The sequence below is a fragment of the Anomaloglossus baeobatrachus genome, chromosome 2, assembly GCF_048569485.1.
Source record: "Anomaloglossus baeobatrachus isolate aAnoBae1 chromosome 2, aAnoBae1.hap1, whole genome shotgun sequence".
Taxonomy (NCBI): Eukaryota; Metazoa; Chordata; class Amphibia; order Anura; family Aromobatidae; genus Anomaloglossus; species Anomaloglossus baeobatrachus.
In genome coordinates, this window is record NC_134354.1 from 709,177,900 (window position 1) to 709,196,198 (window position 18,299).

The 18,299-nt window shown below is 42.2% G+C and overlaps 1 protein-coding gene across 1 annotated transcript in view; it reads right to left on the minus strand.

The window, feature by feature from the left end:
• Window positions 1-795: 795 nt before the first annotated feature.
• The window catches only part of FREM2 (FRAS1 related extracellular matrix 2), a 374,871-nt gene continuing 357,367 nt past the window's right edge, over window positions 796-18,299 (minus strand). The window contains exons 18-24 of the mRNA XM_075337311.1: window positions 16,978-17,082; window positions 15,657-15,784; window positions 15,425-15,559; window positions 15,210-15,336; window positions 11,790-11,977; window positions 7,175-7,321; window positions 796-5,382 (exon numbers count right to left, since the gene is read on the minus strand). Of these exons, the coding sequence (XP_075193426.1) occupies window positions 4,876-5,382; window positions 7,175-7,321; window positions 11,790-11,977; window positions 15,210-15,336; window positions 15,425-15,559; window positions 15,657-15,784; window positions 16,978-17,082 (1,337 nt within the window). The 3' untranslated portion in view covers window positions 796-4,875. The remainder of the gene's footprint in view (window positions 5,383-7,174; window positions 7,322-11,789; window positions 11,978-15,209; window positions 15,337-15,424; window positions 15,560-15,656; window positions 15,785-16,977; window positions 17,083-18,299) is intronic.

An 18,299-nucleotide genomic window follows, 5' to 3' on the forward strand; every position in this document is an offset into this window, starting at 1 on the left:
AGCGAGATTCCTAGAACAAATATCTGACATGGCGTGACCGGACACCATAGCTATCCTGATCAGGCAGCAGCATCAACTGTAATAACAAAAAGTAAAAAAAAAAAATCTAAAAAAAAGTCTATATTTTTAGTAATGTGTTATTCTTAACTTTACAGCAGCACTCGTGTATGTGTGTAATGCACCTAGTCATATACTCACTGGTTGCCGTCTTCACCTGTTTTCAGCCCGATCCGACACTGTGTGACTGCACTTGTGAAACCACATGTAAAGCAGAGATCACTTATTTTTTTTAAAGAGGACCAACCACCAGGATTTTCCTATATAAACTAAACCCAGTGCTATACTGGCGCTATCATACTGATTCTATACCTACCTTTAGTTGTGAGATCGGATGTATACTTTCTGAAATATAGGCAAGTAAAGTTTGTGAAATGCACTGTTATTTGATTGATAGCAGCTACAGAATATCTAATAGGTGGGTTGGGTTTTGCTAGTTATTCCCACCCCTGTCTGCCTGCCTGTCCATCCTCCCGCTGTCTCTGTTATTACAGGCGGAAGAAGGACGGGAGGGAGGAAGAACAGGCAGGCAGACAGGGGAGGGAATAATTAGCAAAACCCCACCCACCTACTAGATATTCTGTAGCTGCTATCAATCAAATAACAGTGCATTTCACAAACTTTACTTGCTTGTATTTCGGAAAGTATACATCCGATATCACAACTAAAGGTATGTTTAGAATCAGCATGATAGCACCAGTATAGCACTGGGTTCAGTTTATATATGAAAATCGTAGTGGTTGGTCCTCTTTAAATCTTCTCAATGCACATCTATGGGAATTCAGAAAAAGGTTCTGTAGCTTCGTTTGGATTCCCATAGACTTGTATTAAGAAAAGTACCTTCTGGAACACAGTGATCCAGCGGCCCACCAAAGCTGTTATGTGGTGCCGAAATGACTGGCACGGGGCTGAAAACAGATGAAGATGAAAGCCGGTGAGTATGTAACCATATACATACATTACACTTAGTATGTGATCCCTAACAAAGGGATTATAAAAAAAAATAAAAAAAAATTGCTGGAGTGATACTTTCATGGATTACTACTATGCCTCATTATGGTCTACTACATGAAAAAGAAGTGAGAATTTATATTCACACACACTGGTAAGGGAGGTAATGTGAGGAATCTATAAATCCCAGGAGCCAATAATATTATCTGGTAAGGGAGTTGATGTGAGGAATCTACAAGTCCACAGAGCCAATAATATCACCAAATGTTCCCCTTTTGCGGTTCAAATTTGCACCCTCTCTGTGACAGGGCCCCTTATCAATCGCCCATCATTTGTAGGATTGTTCTCATATGGGGCAGAGGACTTTTTGGGTCTGGTGAGGGCTGAGCTTACAACTGGAAAATGTGCACATTTCTAATTAAATCATGTGGCAAGACTCGTTAAAGGGTCGATATTGACTTTTAGGATGGCTACCTCCAATAGGTGGACCTAGAGTTCCTGTCTTCTTCCTCTCTGAATAGGATCTTTGCATATTTAAGTTCCCAGAGGACCATTACATGGCTTATAAGTCTCCTTACACTGACATGGCACACTCTGTAAGAGAAACGTTCCCTCTTACACAGCTATTTTGACTTTCTTGAACTATTACGATAAAACGTTTTGACCAGAGGTTCCCAACAAATATCTCAGTAGTCATTTTGGCTATTTCTAACCTGTAATGGCTTCAGCTTGTCTCTTTGTATCCTTACAATAAACACATCTTTATGAAAAATGGTTGGCTTTGCAGTAGTAGTTTGAAAACTTTTCAAAAGTTATAAAAGACCCATCCTGTGTCCTCTCTCTCTTGGCCCTTTTCTAAAGTGATGCCGATCTCCGCAGGTTATATTTTTGCGTGACCATATGACACTTTAATGAAAGCCTCCACTTTTGCATGATCCTAATTTGCAAACTAAAATCTACATAAAATGATGTCATTCCAACTCTAATATTCTATGGTTCATATTGTCAATGTTTTCACCGACTCGTCTCACGTTCATTTTGAGTTACATAATATTTTTGTCCTCCATGCCTAATGCTAAATTTAGGATCCTGCCGGATTCCTGTTACCACAGAGCTTGCATTTCACATTGAAGATAAGTCTATTTCCAACAGCAAAATAGTAAAATCACCAATGTACATAAATAGAGCAAACAGCAAAAAAAGTAAGAACAATACAAAACAGTAAAAAAATAGATTCAAAATGACTCTTTCTATGTAGATATCATACAAAGAAAATGTATGGTTTCTGTTGCATAGGCAGAACATTGCTCATGAATATAAGGACTACCTAGTGATAATCTCCTGATGATAAAACAGAGATTTTATCAAAAAATGCAGCAAAGAGCCCAGTAAGTGACACATCACTGGAATCAAGATCTCTGTCCCTACATTATGCTACCTCAGATCAGGTAGCAAAAACCTAGTGACAAATTCCCTTTACCTACAACTTCATCATGAAGACTGAGTCTGTAAATCTTTATTCATTAACCTTACATATAATGCAATATCACACAGCATGCAATGTTCTAACCTTTGGGGTAAAGCTGCAAAACTAGTAAAAGTGATGCAAATAATAAGTGGAGCAGTTTCCCTATAAGATGTAGAGGGAATCTGTCAGCAGGTTTTTGCTACCTCATCTGAGAACTGCATGTTGTAGGGGCTGAGACTCTGAATCTAACAATGTTTCACTTTGATTACTGGCTGCAGCTGTTCTGATACAATCAGAATTTTTAGATTTAGTCATATGCACTTGAAACCAGGGGTTTACATACACTATCTAAAAAGACACACATGCATGTTTTTCTCACTATATGACATGAAATCATGATTTTTTTTTTACTTTTCCATGATGCTACACAAAGAAGCAGTGTGTTTCAGGTGTGCATTAAAATACATCCACAGGTGTGTCACTAATTGATTCAGATGTTGCCAATAAACCTATCAGAAGCTTCCAAAGGCATGCTATCATTATATGGGCTGTCCTGTATTGTTTAAAGGCATAGTACTCTTAGTGTATGTAAACTTTTGACTTTGCAAAAGTAATAAAAATGCCTTAAAGCATTCTCTCTCTCATTATTCTGGCATTTGGCAAATATAAATAATTTTGGTTCCTAATTGACCTAAAACGGGAAAGTTTTATTCTGATTTCATGTCAGATAGTGAGAAAAACCTGCAGATGTGTCTTTTTAGACAGGGAATGAAAACTTGTGGTTTCAACAGCTGCTGAGCTGAGAGAGCTATCCCCACCCACACTAAGTTCTCTATAGCGATAGAACATTGACAGTGAGGTGTCAATCAGAGGAGGCAGCGTGGCGGACTGCCATGTGGGTGACATTGTAGACCAGCAATGATAAGGTTCCTGCTACTTAAGCAAAGATAGCTATTAAACAACAGATCGGACCTTGACAAGACAGGTATCCCTGAATTGTCTGTCTTAACCCTTGCAGCTTGCTGGCTTTAGCTTACATAGCAAAAACCTGATGACAGATTCCCTTTAAGATGTACATTTTAAGAGATTCTTTACAAAATCAAAATAGGAATCTAATAGATTGCAATGAAAAATGACTCCAAGTATTCTTTGTTTTGATTTTGATAAATCTGCCCCTAGATTTTGAGCAAAAAGATTTTCTCCACTTCGCCATGAGCGACATCATGATGTGCATCGCACCACAATGCCATGATATCATTGGGACCTATTAAGGCACCGAGGACATCCACATTAGAGTGCTGGCAGAGGAAATGTGCACTGTCCTGGTCCAGATGCCATGGAGAACCAAAGCGGAAGCCGAATCAGGATCCGGCAAATCTTATTACTCAACTCTATCTACCCCCTTTCTTGTACATAAAGGGCGCTTCTTTTTATTTAGTCAGACCTCATACTTTGCACTGACGAGGGACAATCATCCTGAAACATTGTGTCTGCAAATTGAGGTTCTGATCTGGCATAAATACTAGGTCATATGAAAAGGCTTGTTAAAGAGCCACTTTAGACTTTTAGGATTGCTACTTCCAATAGGTGGAGCTAGAGTTCTTCCCTGAAGAGACAATTTGAGTATGATACAATAGACTTCGATATTGCTTGTTTCTCAGTAGCCAGTAGACAAGTAGAACCTCACATGACCGGCGTGAGGCAATCAGTGCCATAAAGTCCTTCTAATGCACATACCTCGTTATGATCTAATGCTCTATGCAGTCTGGTACAGACTGGGTAACCACTTTCTTAGACTAGCACCTTCAACCTCGGAGGAATCTTTGGCTAATAAGGAATAATAAAAATAGATGGAAACACTGGGAAAATAACTTCTGAACAGATCCTTGACCTTGTCATCAGCTTCCATATAATGTACGAGACAAAAACATTTTATAGCAATCCTCACAACCACGAATGGAAAGTCTATTGTCAAAAATCTTCGAAAACTGACATGTAGAGTACGATCATTGAACCTCTAATGGATATTAGAAAAAAAAGCCCTCCCTGTGAATGAAGAGATGAGCTATCAGCACCTTTGCATATTTTCATTTTTAAATAATATAAAAGAAATACAAGAGGATAATCCTCCTTTACAGTTTGTTTTTTTAGCGCCTCTTCATGTTTAGTGCATGAGTTCAGGTTGTCAGGAATCCTGGTTGTACAAACAATGGTTTGATGTTTCGGTCCCATTTGTGCCCCTCCTGGTACTTCCAACACTTTCGACATACATGAGGTATTTAAGAGCAGATGGACCATGGGGCATGGTCAGCAGGCGTCTTTAGGAAAAAGTTAAAAACAGTTTCATTTTTTCTATCTTTGAGGCACTTGTACATGACTTGTCTCATGGATCCACTAGGTCAAACCTCGGAGCTGTCTGTACTGTATCCACGAGGAGGCATCATGGGCTCGCTGCTTCCAGACTCTCTCCCTTCTTCTTTCTTTTTAGATTTTTCTTTACGCTTTAACATGAATAAAATAATTGCTATCACACACACCACTAATAACAATATGGCGGCAATGATGACCACAATGAGGACCACATTAACTTCACTTTCCTTCTTATTTAGCTCTCTTGGTATTATCCCATCTGGATTGATCTCTTTCTCAGGAATTGTCTTTTTGTTGCTACGTTCCAAAATGATATGCTGGATATTGGTTCCTCTGTTACGCTCAATGCCAATTTCTTGAGCAACTGTAGGGACTTCATTAGCATCTCTCTTATTATGACGTCTCCTGGACGTGTCTGTACTCAACACAGAATGGTACTGGTAGTCTAAGCTTCTCTTTCCAATGCCTCGGTTGGTATTTTCTTTGGATCTCACAGTGTAGATTGCATGAATATACCACTCTCTTCCAGTGGAAACCTGAAAAATACACATAGGATAATTTTTGGACCAAGGTATCTGCAAACTATAGAAAAATATATTAATTTTGTGCATGTGTTGGTTATCAGTTTTTATGTCAAAGAAAACTTTCATGAATGTAGGCATTTTATTTTTCTGACTCAAATCAAGCTTAAGTCACTAAAAAACTGAAGCAATTAAAACAGATGGTATCCTAATTATATGGCTATCAAGATAGTATCCTACCTATATGGCTAATAAGATGGTATCCTGCGTATAGGCTAATAAGATGGTATTTTACCAACACAGATAATAAAATGGTATCCTACCTATACGGCTACTAAGATGGTATCCGACTTATATGGCTAATAAGATGGTATCCTACCTATACGGCTAGCAAGACAAAACAATCACTGGTCTCGGGAAGACCATCCAGAGAAAACACTGCTGGAAGCCAGCAAAGGCGCCCAACACAGTGAAATCCTAGGTGCATTGCCCCCTGGGAAGTATGCAAATCAAAAAAGGTCCATGGAGCCTCTGTTAGGAGTCTCGACACAGAAAATAGCCAGATATCCCTCTGGGAAGGACCCAGCTAAGGAGCGGCTCCTTTTAAGGAGACCACCATAACCACCATATCAAGTGGCCACTTTAGTCAATATCCAACTCTTTGACGAGTTTGACAAGGGAAAAACCAAGGCCAGGTATCCATCCACAGACAGCTGTTTCGGGGTATTGCCCCTCATCAGTGTGGAGTAGGATTCTGGCTAGGTGGGAGCAATGCCTAGTAGACCAGCAAGACAAAACAATCACTGGTCTCGGGAAGACCTACCTATATGGCTAATAAGATGGTATCCTACTTATATGGCTAATAAGATGGTATACTAACCTATACGGCTAGTAAGATGGTATTCAACTTATACAGCTAATAAGATGGTATCCTACCTATATGGCTAGTAAGAAGGTATCCTACCTATACGGCTAATAAGATGGTATCCTACCTATACGGCTAATAAGATGGTATCCTACCTACACAGCTAATAAAATGGTATCCTACCTATACGGCTACTAAGATGGATGGTATCCTACCTATACGGCTACTAAGATGGTATCCTACCTATACAGCTAATTGTATAATTGTAATAGCTGTTGGCAGAAGGCTCTTTCAAATATGAGAGACCTGGAGAAGTTTGCAAAAGAAGAGTGGTTCCGTGGAGAGGTGTAAGAAGATTGTTAGTTATAGGAAGTGATTGCAGTTATTTATTCCAAAAGGCGTACACCCAGATATTAAGTTGATGGGGCCAACAATTTTGTGCAGCCCATATTTGGAATGTTGTGTAAAATTATGTCCAATTTGCCTTTTTTTCTGTGTTTTTTTTTATTTTTTCTTGTGTTGTGCCAATACAAACAAAGGAAATAAGCATGTGTATAACAAAATGTGTGTAATTGCAATAATTTTCTGGGAAAAATACTTCATTTTCTGGAGCAATTTTAAGGGTGTCAACACTTTCGGCCATGACTGTATAGCTAAGAACCCATATAAAAATACCTATAACAGCTGTGACTTCTATAAAGGGAGACGGGGATGGATTTGTACCTTTTTACTAGGTCAGGTCAGATATGCTATTCATTACATGTAAGAAATTTAGTTTCTATAGTGTTTTGGGGAGAACAGTAGCTAGACTTCCACCGGTCAGGACCTTTCTCCAATTAATGACAGGAAATACCATCATTTAAGATAATAATAATAATAATAATAATAATAATAATAAGATAACAAAGAATTAAACAATGATTATTATCAGGGATCACTCACCTGGAACAGAGGAGTGGAGTCCACTTTAAATCCATCTGAGCCTGGCTGCCTGACAAGAGGTAATGCCTCCGGGTCATCAGCGGCCAGTCTAGCATTAAACGTGATGCTGCCAAATCTACCAGCCTGAGTTTCTGGCTGCGCTTTATCCTGCAAGACCACAAAGTAACATAACATGTAATGTGTCGGTTCTGACAAAGATGTAAAGTGATAACATTTAACAAACTAAATATGAGGAGGCTGTAATTGTATTTAGGACTGGTATCTGCAGCATAAGAATGCAGTACGACTAATAATGGTGATGAGTTGGGTCTCCACTGCTACAGATTTGACATTGGGCCCCAAGACATTCATATCACTAATCTGACAAATTTGTAGACTGTAACACCAGTTTTATACCAGCTTGAAATCCGAGAGATAACTGCTTCATATTTGCCCACGTATGACTATGAAACAACTGTCTCAGGTCTGTATAACCGGCGGTGGGGCTAGGTTTTCTAGTGTAAGAATGGTTCATGTTTCATGGATGAGTAAAACTGGCCAAAGGGCTAAGGAGACGAGATGGACGAGACGACAATCCGCAGCAAAATGAAGATTAAATCAGGACAATTATACTTAGCAAGGTTCCGCATGGCTGTCACACTGTTTCTGGGTCAGCTCATTAATCCTCATGAATATTCACTGCTTCCCCGCCCACCGTCTGTGACAGCATCTGTGATTGATTCTCCTCGCAGTAACTGTCTGGGTCTCAGAAGTTGAGTGTAAAAATAAATAATTGGAAAAAATGGTGTAGGTTGCCATGTATTCTGATACCCAGCGCATATAAAGCAGACAGATGGAGGCTAAAGCCCCCTGCTGCGAGCATTATCTTGGCTGTGTCTCGAAATATAAGGCCTAAGCCACACGGCGAGAAAATCGGTGAGAGTGGAGTGCGATAAAACATCGCATTCCACTCGGACCAATTCTAGCCTGTGTGTCAGCACAAATGAGTGATTATTTTCTCAGCCCTAATCGGACCGAGAAAACAATCGCAGCATGCTGCGATTGTAAAGAGAGACTCATTTCTCTCGCATCCATTCAAGTGAATGGGGCGAGAGAAAAATCGCACTGCACTCGCGATACACCGGTGTACCGCGCGTGCAGAGCGAGAATCGCAATAGCCAGCTACAGAGGAGAGAGGGAGAGAAATCTCTCCCTCCCCTCCGCAGCACCTGCCCGTCCCCCTGAGAGCCGGCCCGCCCCCCGCAGCTGAGGTCCGCTCGCATGATCGGACCGCAGTCGCAGGGATACTAGCATGACACTTGGCTCCTGCTGTGCTGCCAGCGCGAGCCGAGTATCATGCGAGCATCGCAGTAGTGCCCCGTGTGGCCCCAGCCTAAGGGTCCCTCTGAGGCTTTTTTTAATTATTTAAAGAAATAATTAAAAAAAGAATGTGTGCAGTCCCCCCCCAATTTTGATATCCAGCCAAGATAAAGCAGACAGCTTTGGTGCAGAAATGTCTGCAACCAGATACTCAATGTTTGCGTATAGCCTAATCTGGTGATCCGGAATTGCGTTCAATGACTTCACCTGAGGTGAGGTCACTGGGTTCAATGAATTCACCTCAGGTCAATTCACCTGAGGTCTCAGCTGGGGTACCATGGGAACCACCAGATGTGACATCAGGTAAACTTACTGATGTCACCGCTCACAGCTGTGGCTCCATCAGTCTGTCCCATACGCCGCAGTGCTCAGTCACGTTTTCTAATGTGAGTGCACACTGCAACCTCAGATGTAGCAGAGCCGGGATCATCTTGGGAAGTTGTGTCTGTGGATTACATCAGACCTGCAGGGGTGTTTTGGCGGTTAATAAATTGAAGTAAGAGGGTTTTTTTAAGTTTTTTTCTAATAAAGGATTTTTCTCTGTGTTTTGTTTATTTCTTTTTACTTACACGATTAGTAATGGATGGTCTCACTGACTCCTACCCATAACTAACCTTGGGCTTGATGACAGCTGTGATAATTTGACAAATTAGAGCTGTCATTAACCCCTTACTGTATATAAAACTGATTGCCACTGCACCAGGGCAATAAGGATGAGCTGAGTAAAGCGATTGGAGAATCTAATGGATACACCAATTCTGGGACCTCTGTGGGATGCTATTTTTATGGTAGGGAGGGCCCAATAACCATGTGCCTCCCCAGCCTGAGAATACCAGTCCCCAGCTATCTGCTTTATCTTGGGTATCAAAATTGGTGGGGAATACATTTTTACTAATTACAACCAACCAACCACAGATGCCGACACCGGCAGTCTGACTACAACCAATCACAGACGCTGTCACAGAGGGTGGGCGGGGTAAGCAGTGACTATTCATAAGCTTTAATGAGCAGACCCGAAAGCAGCTGCTCGGTATAATTGTCCTGCTTTAATTCCAATTTTGCCTTTTTTTTTTTAATCAGGGTGGCCAAACCCAAACAGTAACACTGACTTCCCTGAGAAGTCCGAGTTCGTGGTCCATACACAAATACAATGTGTCGGGTACAGACCCCGAACTTTACAGTTCACCCATCACTATTAAGGAGGTTATTCATTAAAGTGTATATACCAGAAATCCATCTGAAAAAGCGCCTCAAAAAATGAACATGAAGCACAGAAATGTCAAAACAACATTGTTTTCAGAGTGCTAACCACTGAGCCACTGTGCCGCCTGCTGGGTTTTTCCTCAAGTGGTTGTGTAAAAAAATTCTATCAGTTTAAAGACGTTGTGTGCCCCTACCCCGGAATCCTCCTCAAAAACGACTTCAAACACATTTGGAAATCATTTGAACATTTTTTCCTAAAGAGGTTTTGAAAAACTCCTGGTGGTAAAAAGGAAGTGCATGTAACTTCTTTGAAGCAGATCCTGAATGAATTGTCTGCAAACTGGGCACTATCCAATGAAGGAACTGCAAAGAACGCTTCAAGAATAAAAAAAGTCTTTGAAAACCACTTCAGAAAACTATTTGGGTAAAGATAAACCCCTTTTGAATATAGGGTTGTCCTATGTGCACACAAAGTCTTTTAGAGAACTTATTACAGCGGAAACTAATCATAATCTTCAAATTTTGAGGTTAATTTTGAGAGTTTCTGGCCTAAAACTGTATGCTCAATAACTGACCTGAAAAAGTGCTAAATAAGAACTAAAAAGATTGAATATATGACTTACTATTGCATTACTGAGCTTCTTTTAGCCACTTAAGGTTTCCGAGGATGTGAAGCAGTTAAAAGAAGTGACCTGACCATTGTTCAGGCGGCTTCAGCTTGAAAGGCACTCAATAGTTAAAAAAAAGGAAAGTTATATAAAAAACAAAACAAAAAACGCCGGTAGGTAAAAGTGTTGTAAAAAGCGTTTATGAAACAAGTGCAAAGAAGCAAAAAAGAAAAAAGCTTCATGACAAAAAATACTTGTGTGACCTTGAGCGTCTTAAACTTGGTGGGTGTTCACTCATCTAAAAAACATTGTGTGCACATAAAATTAGGCTATGCACATACTGAGTTTTTGTTGGGAGAAAGTCCTCTTCAAAACACACCTACAAAATAACTTATGAAAAATGCCTGGTGGGAAAATAAAAAAGGCAGTCTTTGAAGAGACTCTTGATGGAATCCTCTCCAAACTCGGCACTGTCCAAGCAAAATACTGCAGAACATACCTCAGGCAGAAACTCTTCCAGAACACCGTAAAAAGTCTAAAAAACAAATCGCATCCGTTAACAAAAACTGCTCCAAAAACTAACCCAAAAAGGAGAGGTTCCTGAAGTTGTTTCCACTGTTTTACAATTTTGACCACTACAGCAATCTCCGTCTACACATAGCCTAAAGGCCGCTTTACACGCAACGACATTGCTAACGAGATGTCGCTGGGGTCACGGAATTCGTGACGCATATCTGGCCTTGTTAGTGACGTCGTTGCGTGTAAAGCCCCCTTTACAGTCAGACCACATCTTGACAAGCAGATTCTTCTTAATATTTCAAAAGCGGGCTTTACACGCAACGACAACGTTTACGAGATGTCGTTGGGGGTCACGGAATTCGTGACGCACATCCGGCCTCATTAGCGATGTCATTGTGTGTGAAACGCAGGAACGACCGTTAATGATCAAAAATACCATATCGTTGATCATTGACCAGTCGTTCCTATCCCGATTATCGTTGCTGTTGTAGGACGCAGGTTGTTCATCGTTCCTGCGACAGCACACATCGCTATGTCTGACACCGCAGGAACGAGGCACATCACCGTACATTCGAACGCCCGCAATGAGGAAGGAAGAGGGTGGGCGGGATGTTCGGCCCGCTCATCTCCACCACTCCGCTTCTATCGGGTGGCCACTTAGTGACGTTGCTGTGGCGCCGAACAAACTGCCCCCCTTAGAATGGAGGTGGTTTGCTGGCCACAGCGACATCGCTAGGAAGGTAAGTACGTCTGACTGGTGTAAGCGATGTTGTGCGCCACGGGCAGCGATTTTCCCGTGATGCACAACTGACGGGGGCGGGTGCTTTCATCAGCGACATCGCTAACAATGTCACTGTGGGTAAAGCCCGCTAAAGGTTTTGTTCACTTTCATACAAAAAATAGAAGAGCGTATACATAAGACTCACCAATATCTTAAATTGGTACAGGAGAGATGTAGAGTCTGCCAGGCAGCCGTACTCGTTATCGGAAGGACTGTACTTTGGTACGTAGCCATCTGCTCCAGTACAGAGGAAAACCTTCTCAATGCTGCAGTAAAAAGAATTTCCCAGGTTCTGGACAGGATCAACCATCACTCGACCATAGATAACATCACCTGCGGGATTCACAACATTAAGAACATTAGTGTATGTCCGCATGGATGGTCTGGTTGTGGATTTTACCTATGTATTTTTGCAGGCAAAACTCACTGTGAATGTTAGTAGCAACCATTTTCATGAGATTTTTTCAGATCTCACCCAGATAATGCAAACTTTTTCAAAAAGATTCTGACCTTCAGTGCAGATTTTGTAAATTTGCACCATGTCAATTTCTGTTGCAGAATTTTAACTCAGATTTAATCCCTTGAATATATCACAGATGAAATCTGCATTAAAAATCCTACAAATACACTATTTAATGGAACAAATACATATAATGGCTATAATGATATAATAACTGATAACTATTTAATGTATAACTCTATAATATAACTGATATAATGCATACATAATTGGATATGATATCATGATGAAATGATAAAAAATAAAGTGAAAGTTCAATGCCCACGGCTGTTCTCACGCCAAGTATCGCGAGACCCCTCCCATGAATATTGGCAAGAGAGCCGCGGGCACTGACCCGTTGTGAACTCATGGTGTCACTGCCCGTCACTGCCCATTGCGGCTCACACACTATTGTGTGACCCGCTGTTGTGACCTGGGCTGACCTCATGAGGTCATCTAAGTTCACGGAACTGATTCTCACACAGAAAAGTGTGTACGGCTGCTGCTGTACCTTTGCTTGTTATGAAAATTAGGGGGAACCCAGCGTAATTTTTTTTTTCTAAAATTGTTTACTAGGTCTGCTAAATAGCTGTACAAGCTGTCTAGCAATGTCTCTATCTCTCTATCTAGCATTTATGTATTGCACATTTTTTCGCATAAAAAACCCCATTAATTTCAGTATTATGCAGTACCGGTCACATGGATGTCACACGGTCATTTCACATGGACAGCACAGAACCCTAAACAGCTATTCAACACTTTCAACTCTCTCCTCCGTCCTCCAGCACCACCTCCCTCTCCTCTCAGCTGAAGACTTTGCCTCTTTCTTCAAGCAGAAGATTGACAACATCAGAGCAAGCTTTGGCTCACAATCACCACGGCCCTTCATCATAACTGCTCAGCCTTCTTCCTCCAAATCCAGCTTCTCCACCATGACAGAAAACAATCTTTCCACTCTACTCTCAAGATCACATCTAACCACCTGTACACTGGACCCTCTCCCATCGCACCTCATCCCTAACATCACCGCAGTCTTCATCCCAGCCCTAACCCATCTCTTCAACCTATCACTAACAAGTGGTGTATTCCCCTCATGCTTTAAACATGCCTCCATTATACCCATCCTCAAAAAGCCCTCCCTTGACCCATCCTCTGTGTCAAACTATCGCCTCATATCCCTTCTCCCGTATGCCTCAAAACTACTGGAACAGCATGTCCATCTTGAACTGTCCTCACACCTCTCATCCTGCTCCCTCTTTGACCAGCTACAATCTGGCTTCCGACCGCATCATTCCACTGAAACTGCCCTAACTAAAGTCACTAATGACCTATTAACCGCCAAAGCCAAGCGACACTACTCTACCCTCCTCCTACTGGACCTGTCCTCTGCCTTCGACACCGTAGACCATTCCCTCCTACTACAAATTCTCTCATCTCTGGGCATCACAGACTTGGCCCTATCTTGGATCTCCTCATACCTAACCGACCGAACTTTCAGCGTCTTCCATTCTCACACCACGTCCTCATCTCGCCCCCTATCTGTCGGTGTCCCCCAAGGTTCAGTTCTTGGACCCCTGCTGTTCTCCATCTACACCTTCGGCCTGGGACAGCTCATAGAGTCCCACGGCTTCCAGTATCATCTCTATGCCGATGACACGCAGATCTACCTCTCTGGACCTGACATTACCTCTCTACTAACCAAAATTCCACAATGTCTGTCTGCTATTTCATCCTTCTTCTCTGCGCGATTCCTAAAACTTAACATGGGCAAAACAGAGTTAATTGTGTTTCCTCCTCCTCACTCATCTCCACCAACAAGCCTTTCCATCAAACTTGATGGTTGCTCACTCTCCCCTGTCTCACAAGCTCGTTGCCTTGGAGTAACCCTCGACTCTGCTCTATCCTTCAAGCAACACATCCAAGCCCTCTTCAACTCATGCCGATTACAACTCAAAAATATCTCTCAGATCTGTGCTTTCCTTAACCAAGAATCAGCAAAATCATTAGTGCATGCCCTCATCATCTCCCGCCTCGACTACTGCAACCTCCTGCTCTCTGGCCTCCCTTCCAACACTCTTGCACCCCTCCAATCTATCCTAAACTCTGCGGCCCGCTTAATCCACCTCTTCCCTCTCTACTCCCCAGCCTCGCCACTCTGCCAATCCCTTCACTGGCTTCCCATCACCCAACGACTCAAGTTCAAAACATTAACCATGACATACAAAGCCATGCACAACCTGTCTCCTCCCTACATCTGTGACCTAGTCTCCCTGCACGCAACCTCAGATCCTCACAAGATCTCCTTCTCTGCTCTTCTCTTATCTCCTCTTCCCACAATCGCGTACAAGATTGCTCCCGTGCATCCCCCATACTCTGGAACGCTCTACCTCAGCACATCAGACTCTCCCCTACCGTGGAAAGCTTCAAGTGGAACCTCAAGACCCACCTCTTCCAACAAGCCTACAACCTACAATAGCCCTCAGTCCAGTAGACCACTGCGCAACCAGCTCTGTCCTCACCTCTTGTACCATCACCCATTCCCTGTAGACTGTGAGCCCTTGCGGGCAGGGTCCTCTCTCCTCCTATACCAGTCTGTTTTGTACTGTTAATGATTATTGTACGTATACCCTCTTTCACTTTTAAAGTGCCATGGAATAAATGGCGCTATAATAATAAATAATAATAATAATAATAATAATGTCACACGAATGACACACACGTATGGCCATATGGATGTCCAAAACAGATCGTGCAACAGGTGCTTTTTTACACGGCCGTGTGAAGGGGGCCTAATAGAGCTTTCCTAGCATGGTCTAATCTGGGTGCAGGCCTAATTAAGGGAGAAAGAGGAGATGGGATGTGACATCACCTATTTTGAATGGTGAATTCTGTGTTATGTACTGTATATACATTTGCAATCCTGTCTGTGAAGATAATGAGACTTCTGAAAAGTATTTTGTGCAGAACAGCAAATATGAAAAATGTAAAATATACATTCAACTTTAAATCCTGATTGAAACAAAACCTCATTTTCTGCTGTCACATTCCGTTTAACAATCCTTTTACCTTCAGAGAACGCGATGTCACTCTCTTGTCCAAAGCCCATGGATCCGTCGGACAGCCAAAGTGATTTCTTGGACAGGAGCAGCATTTGGGTATTTAAACTAAACTCAGTGGCGACCGGGTCACTGACCTGGAGGTGAGGGTAAATGATTACTCTCTTCATGTGTGCACAAAAGAAATCAAAATGATAGGGACACTTGGTTTGGTTTTCATGTTACCTGTTGGAATCGGATATCAACATCGAAGTTGATGGGTTCCCGAGGGTTACACACAGTGGGTATGCTGTACTCCTGGTATGGGGAGGTGGTGCAGGGGATGAGCTTCACCGTGTAGGTGCCAGAGTAGTCCCGAACCTGGCGAGGGAATAATCAGTAACCTGATTAGGTGACGCCATGTCCTGAATCTTAGCAGATATATAGAAGTGTATATACAGAGGATGAAGCCACTTACTGCAAAGTCCGAGACAAAACTCCATTGCTGGATGGGCTGGTTATAGCTGGGTTCATTGCGCACAAGAATCAAGGTGAAGGTCAATTCCGGATGATCGGCGCACATGATCATGGACGTCAGTGATGTTGCTGAATTAAAAAAGAAAAAAAACCCAGAAATAATGTAAATGGAGCTGAACATCAGAACGACACACTAATGTTCATTTTATATATCCCGCTACTAGACACCAGGGAATATAATCCACCTATTCTCCTCTACTAGACACCAGGGAATATAATCCACCTATTCTCCTCTACTAGACACCAGGGAATATAATCCACCTCTCCCCCGCTACTAGACACCAGGGAATATAATCCACCTCTCCCCCGCTACTAGACACCAGGGAATATAATGCACCAGTCCTCCTCTACTAGACATCAAGGAATATAATCCACCTCTCCCCCGCTACTAGACACCAGGGAATATAATCCACCCATCCCCCGCTACTAGACACCAGGGAATAAAATCCACCAGTCCTCCTCTACTAGACACCAGGGAATATAATCCACCTCTCCCCCGCTAATAGACACTAGGGAATATAATCCACCCATCCCCCGCTACTAGACATCAGGGAATGAAATCCACCAGTCCTCCTCTACTAGACACCAGGGAATATAATCCACCTCTCCCCCGCTTCTAGACACCAGGGAATATAATCCACCCATCCCCCGCTACTAGACACCAGGGAATAAAATGCATCAGTCCTCCTCTACTAAACACCAGGGAATATAATCTACCTCTCCATCTCCATTACACACCAGGGAATATAATCCACCTCTCCCCCGCTACTAGACACCAGGGAATATAATGCACCCCACCCCAGCTACTAGACACCAGGGAATATAATCCACCTCTCCCCCGATACTAGACACCAGGGAATAAAATCCATCAGTCCTCCTCTACTAAACACCAGGGAATATAATCTACCTCTCCATCTCCACTACACACCAGGGAATGTAATCCACCTCTCCCCCGCTACTAGACACCAGGGACTATAATGCACCCCGCCCCCGCTACTAGACACCAGGGAATATAATCCACCTCTCCCCCGATACTAGACACTAAGGAATATAAACCACCTCTCTCTCTACTAAACACCAGGGAATATAATCTACCTCTCCATCTCTACTAGACACCAGGGAATATAAACCACCTCTCTTCCTCTACTAGACATCAGGGAATATAATCTACCTCTCCACCTCTGGATGCAGATTTGCTGCCGATCTCATTATCATATATTACCATACTGTTATCTATCCTGAGTAATTTTTACTGTTCTTACCCGGATGGGACATAACAAACAGACCGTAGAACCGAGCTTCTGTTTTAAAGTTGACAACCAGGCGTCCTTCATCATTGATACGCATGCTGGTGGGGTACAGCGAGCCTAATGAGAGGAAAGCAGACGGTAAGACTGCGAGAAATGCACATTCATCTGTTATTAAGGCAAAAATGGAATAATGGCTTATAATACCTACTACTGTCACTTACCACTGCACTAAAAATACAAATTCAGCATAATGATCAGCGATAAACTGTAACCGAGGAGCACCGCAGAGGCAACGGACAGAAGTAAACCCCTCTAACCCTCTCATCAGTTTGCTTAGGATGTTAGGTCAGATTTGGAGTAAAGACCTCTGCAGATCATTGGCAGCGTGCTGATGACGCTGTGACACAGGCAACTCACCTAGGACTAATGGAGGGGAAAAGTGGAGCTCTTAGGGACCAATGCAAAATGTCTAGCAGGTCCCCTCACCTACCCGGTGATATAACACTGGTGTCTTGTTTTAAGGAGAGGAGCCATTGCTCCCCCTTATGTGCAAGAGTTTGAGTGCAACTACGAACCACAGCAACATCCCCGATGATAGAGCCAAAGATCATGGATTCTGTACTATCAGCAAGTTGTTTAGTGATGGTAGTACCTATTTTCACCAGCAGATGTCACTGTTGTCAATGACATCTCCAAGTTGGTTGCGTATACAAAATTCTTACACAGGTGCAGGCTAGGTCAGTGGGGCGGGGAGCATTTACCCCCCTGGATCGCTCCCCTGTATAGGTGTACAAGTCTGTATACTGTATGTGTACATGTCTGTATATGTGTACATGTCTGGATATGTGAACATGTCTGTATATTGTAAGTGTACCTGTCTATGTACTGTATGTGTACATGTCTGTATATGTGTACATGTCTGTATAATGTATGTGTACATGTCTGTATATGTGTACATGTATGTATATGTGTACATGTCTATATATGTGTACATGTCTGTATACTGTATGTATATATGTCTGTATATATGTACATGTCTGTATATGTGTACATGTCTGTATATGTGTACAACTCTGTATACTGTATGTGTACATGTCTGTATATGTGTACATGTCTGTATACTGTATATGTACATGTCTGTATATGTGTACATGTCTGTATACTGTATGTGTACATGTCTGTATATGTGAACATGTCTGTATATTGTATGTGTACCTGTCTATGTACTGTATGTGTACATGTCTGTATATGTGTACATGTATGTATATGTGTACATGTCTATATATGTGTACATGTCTGTATACTGTATGTGTACATGTCTGTATATATGTCTG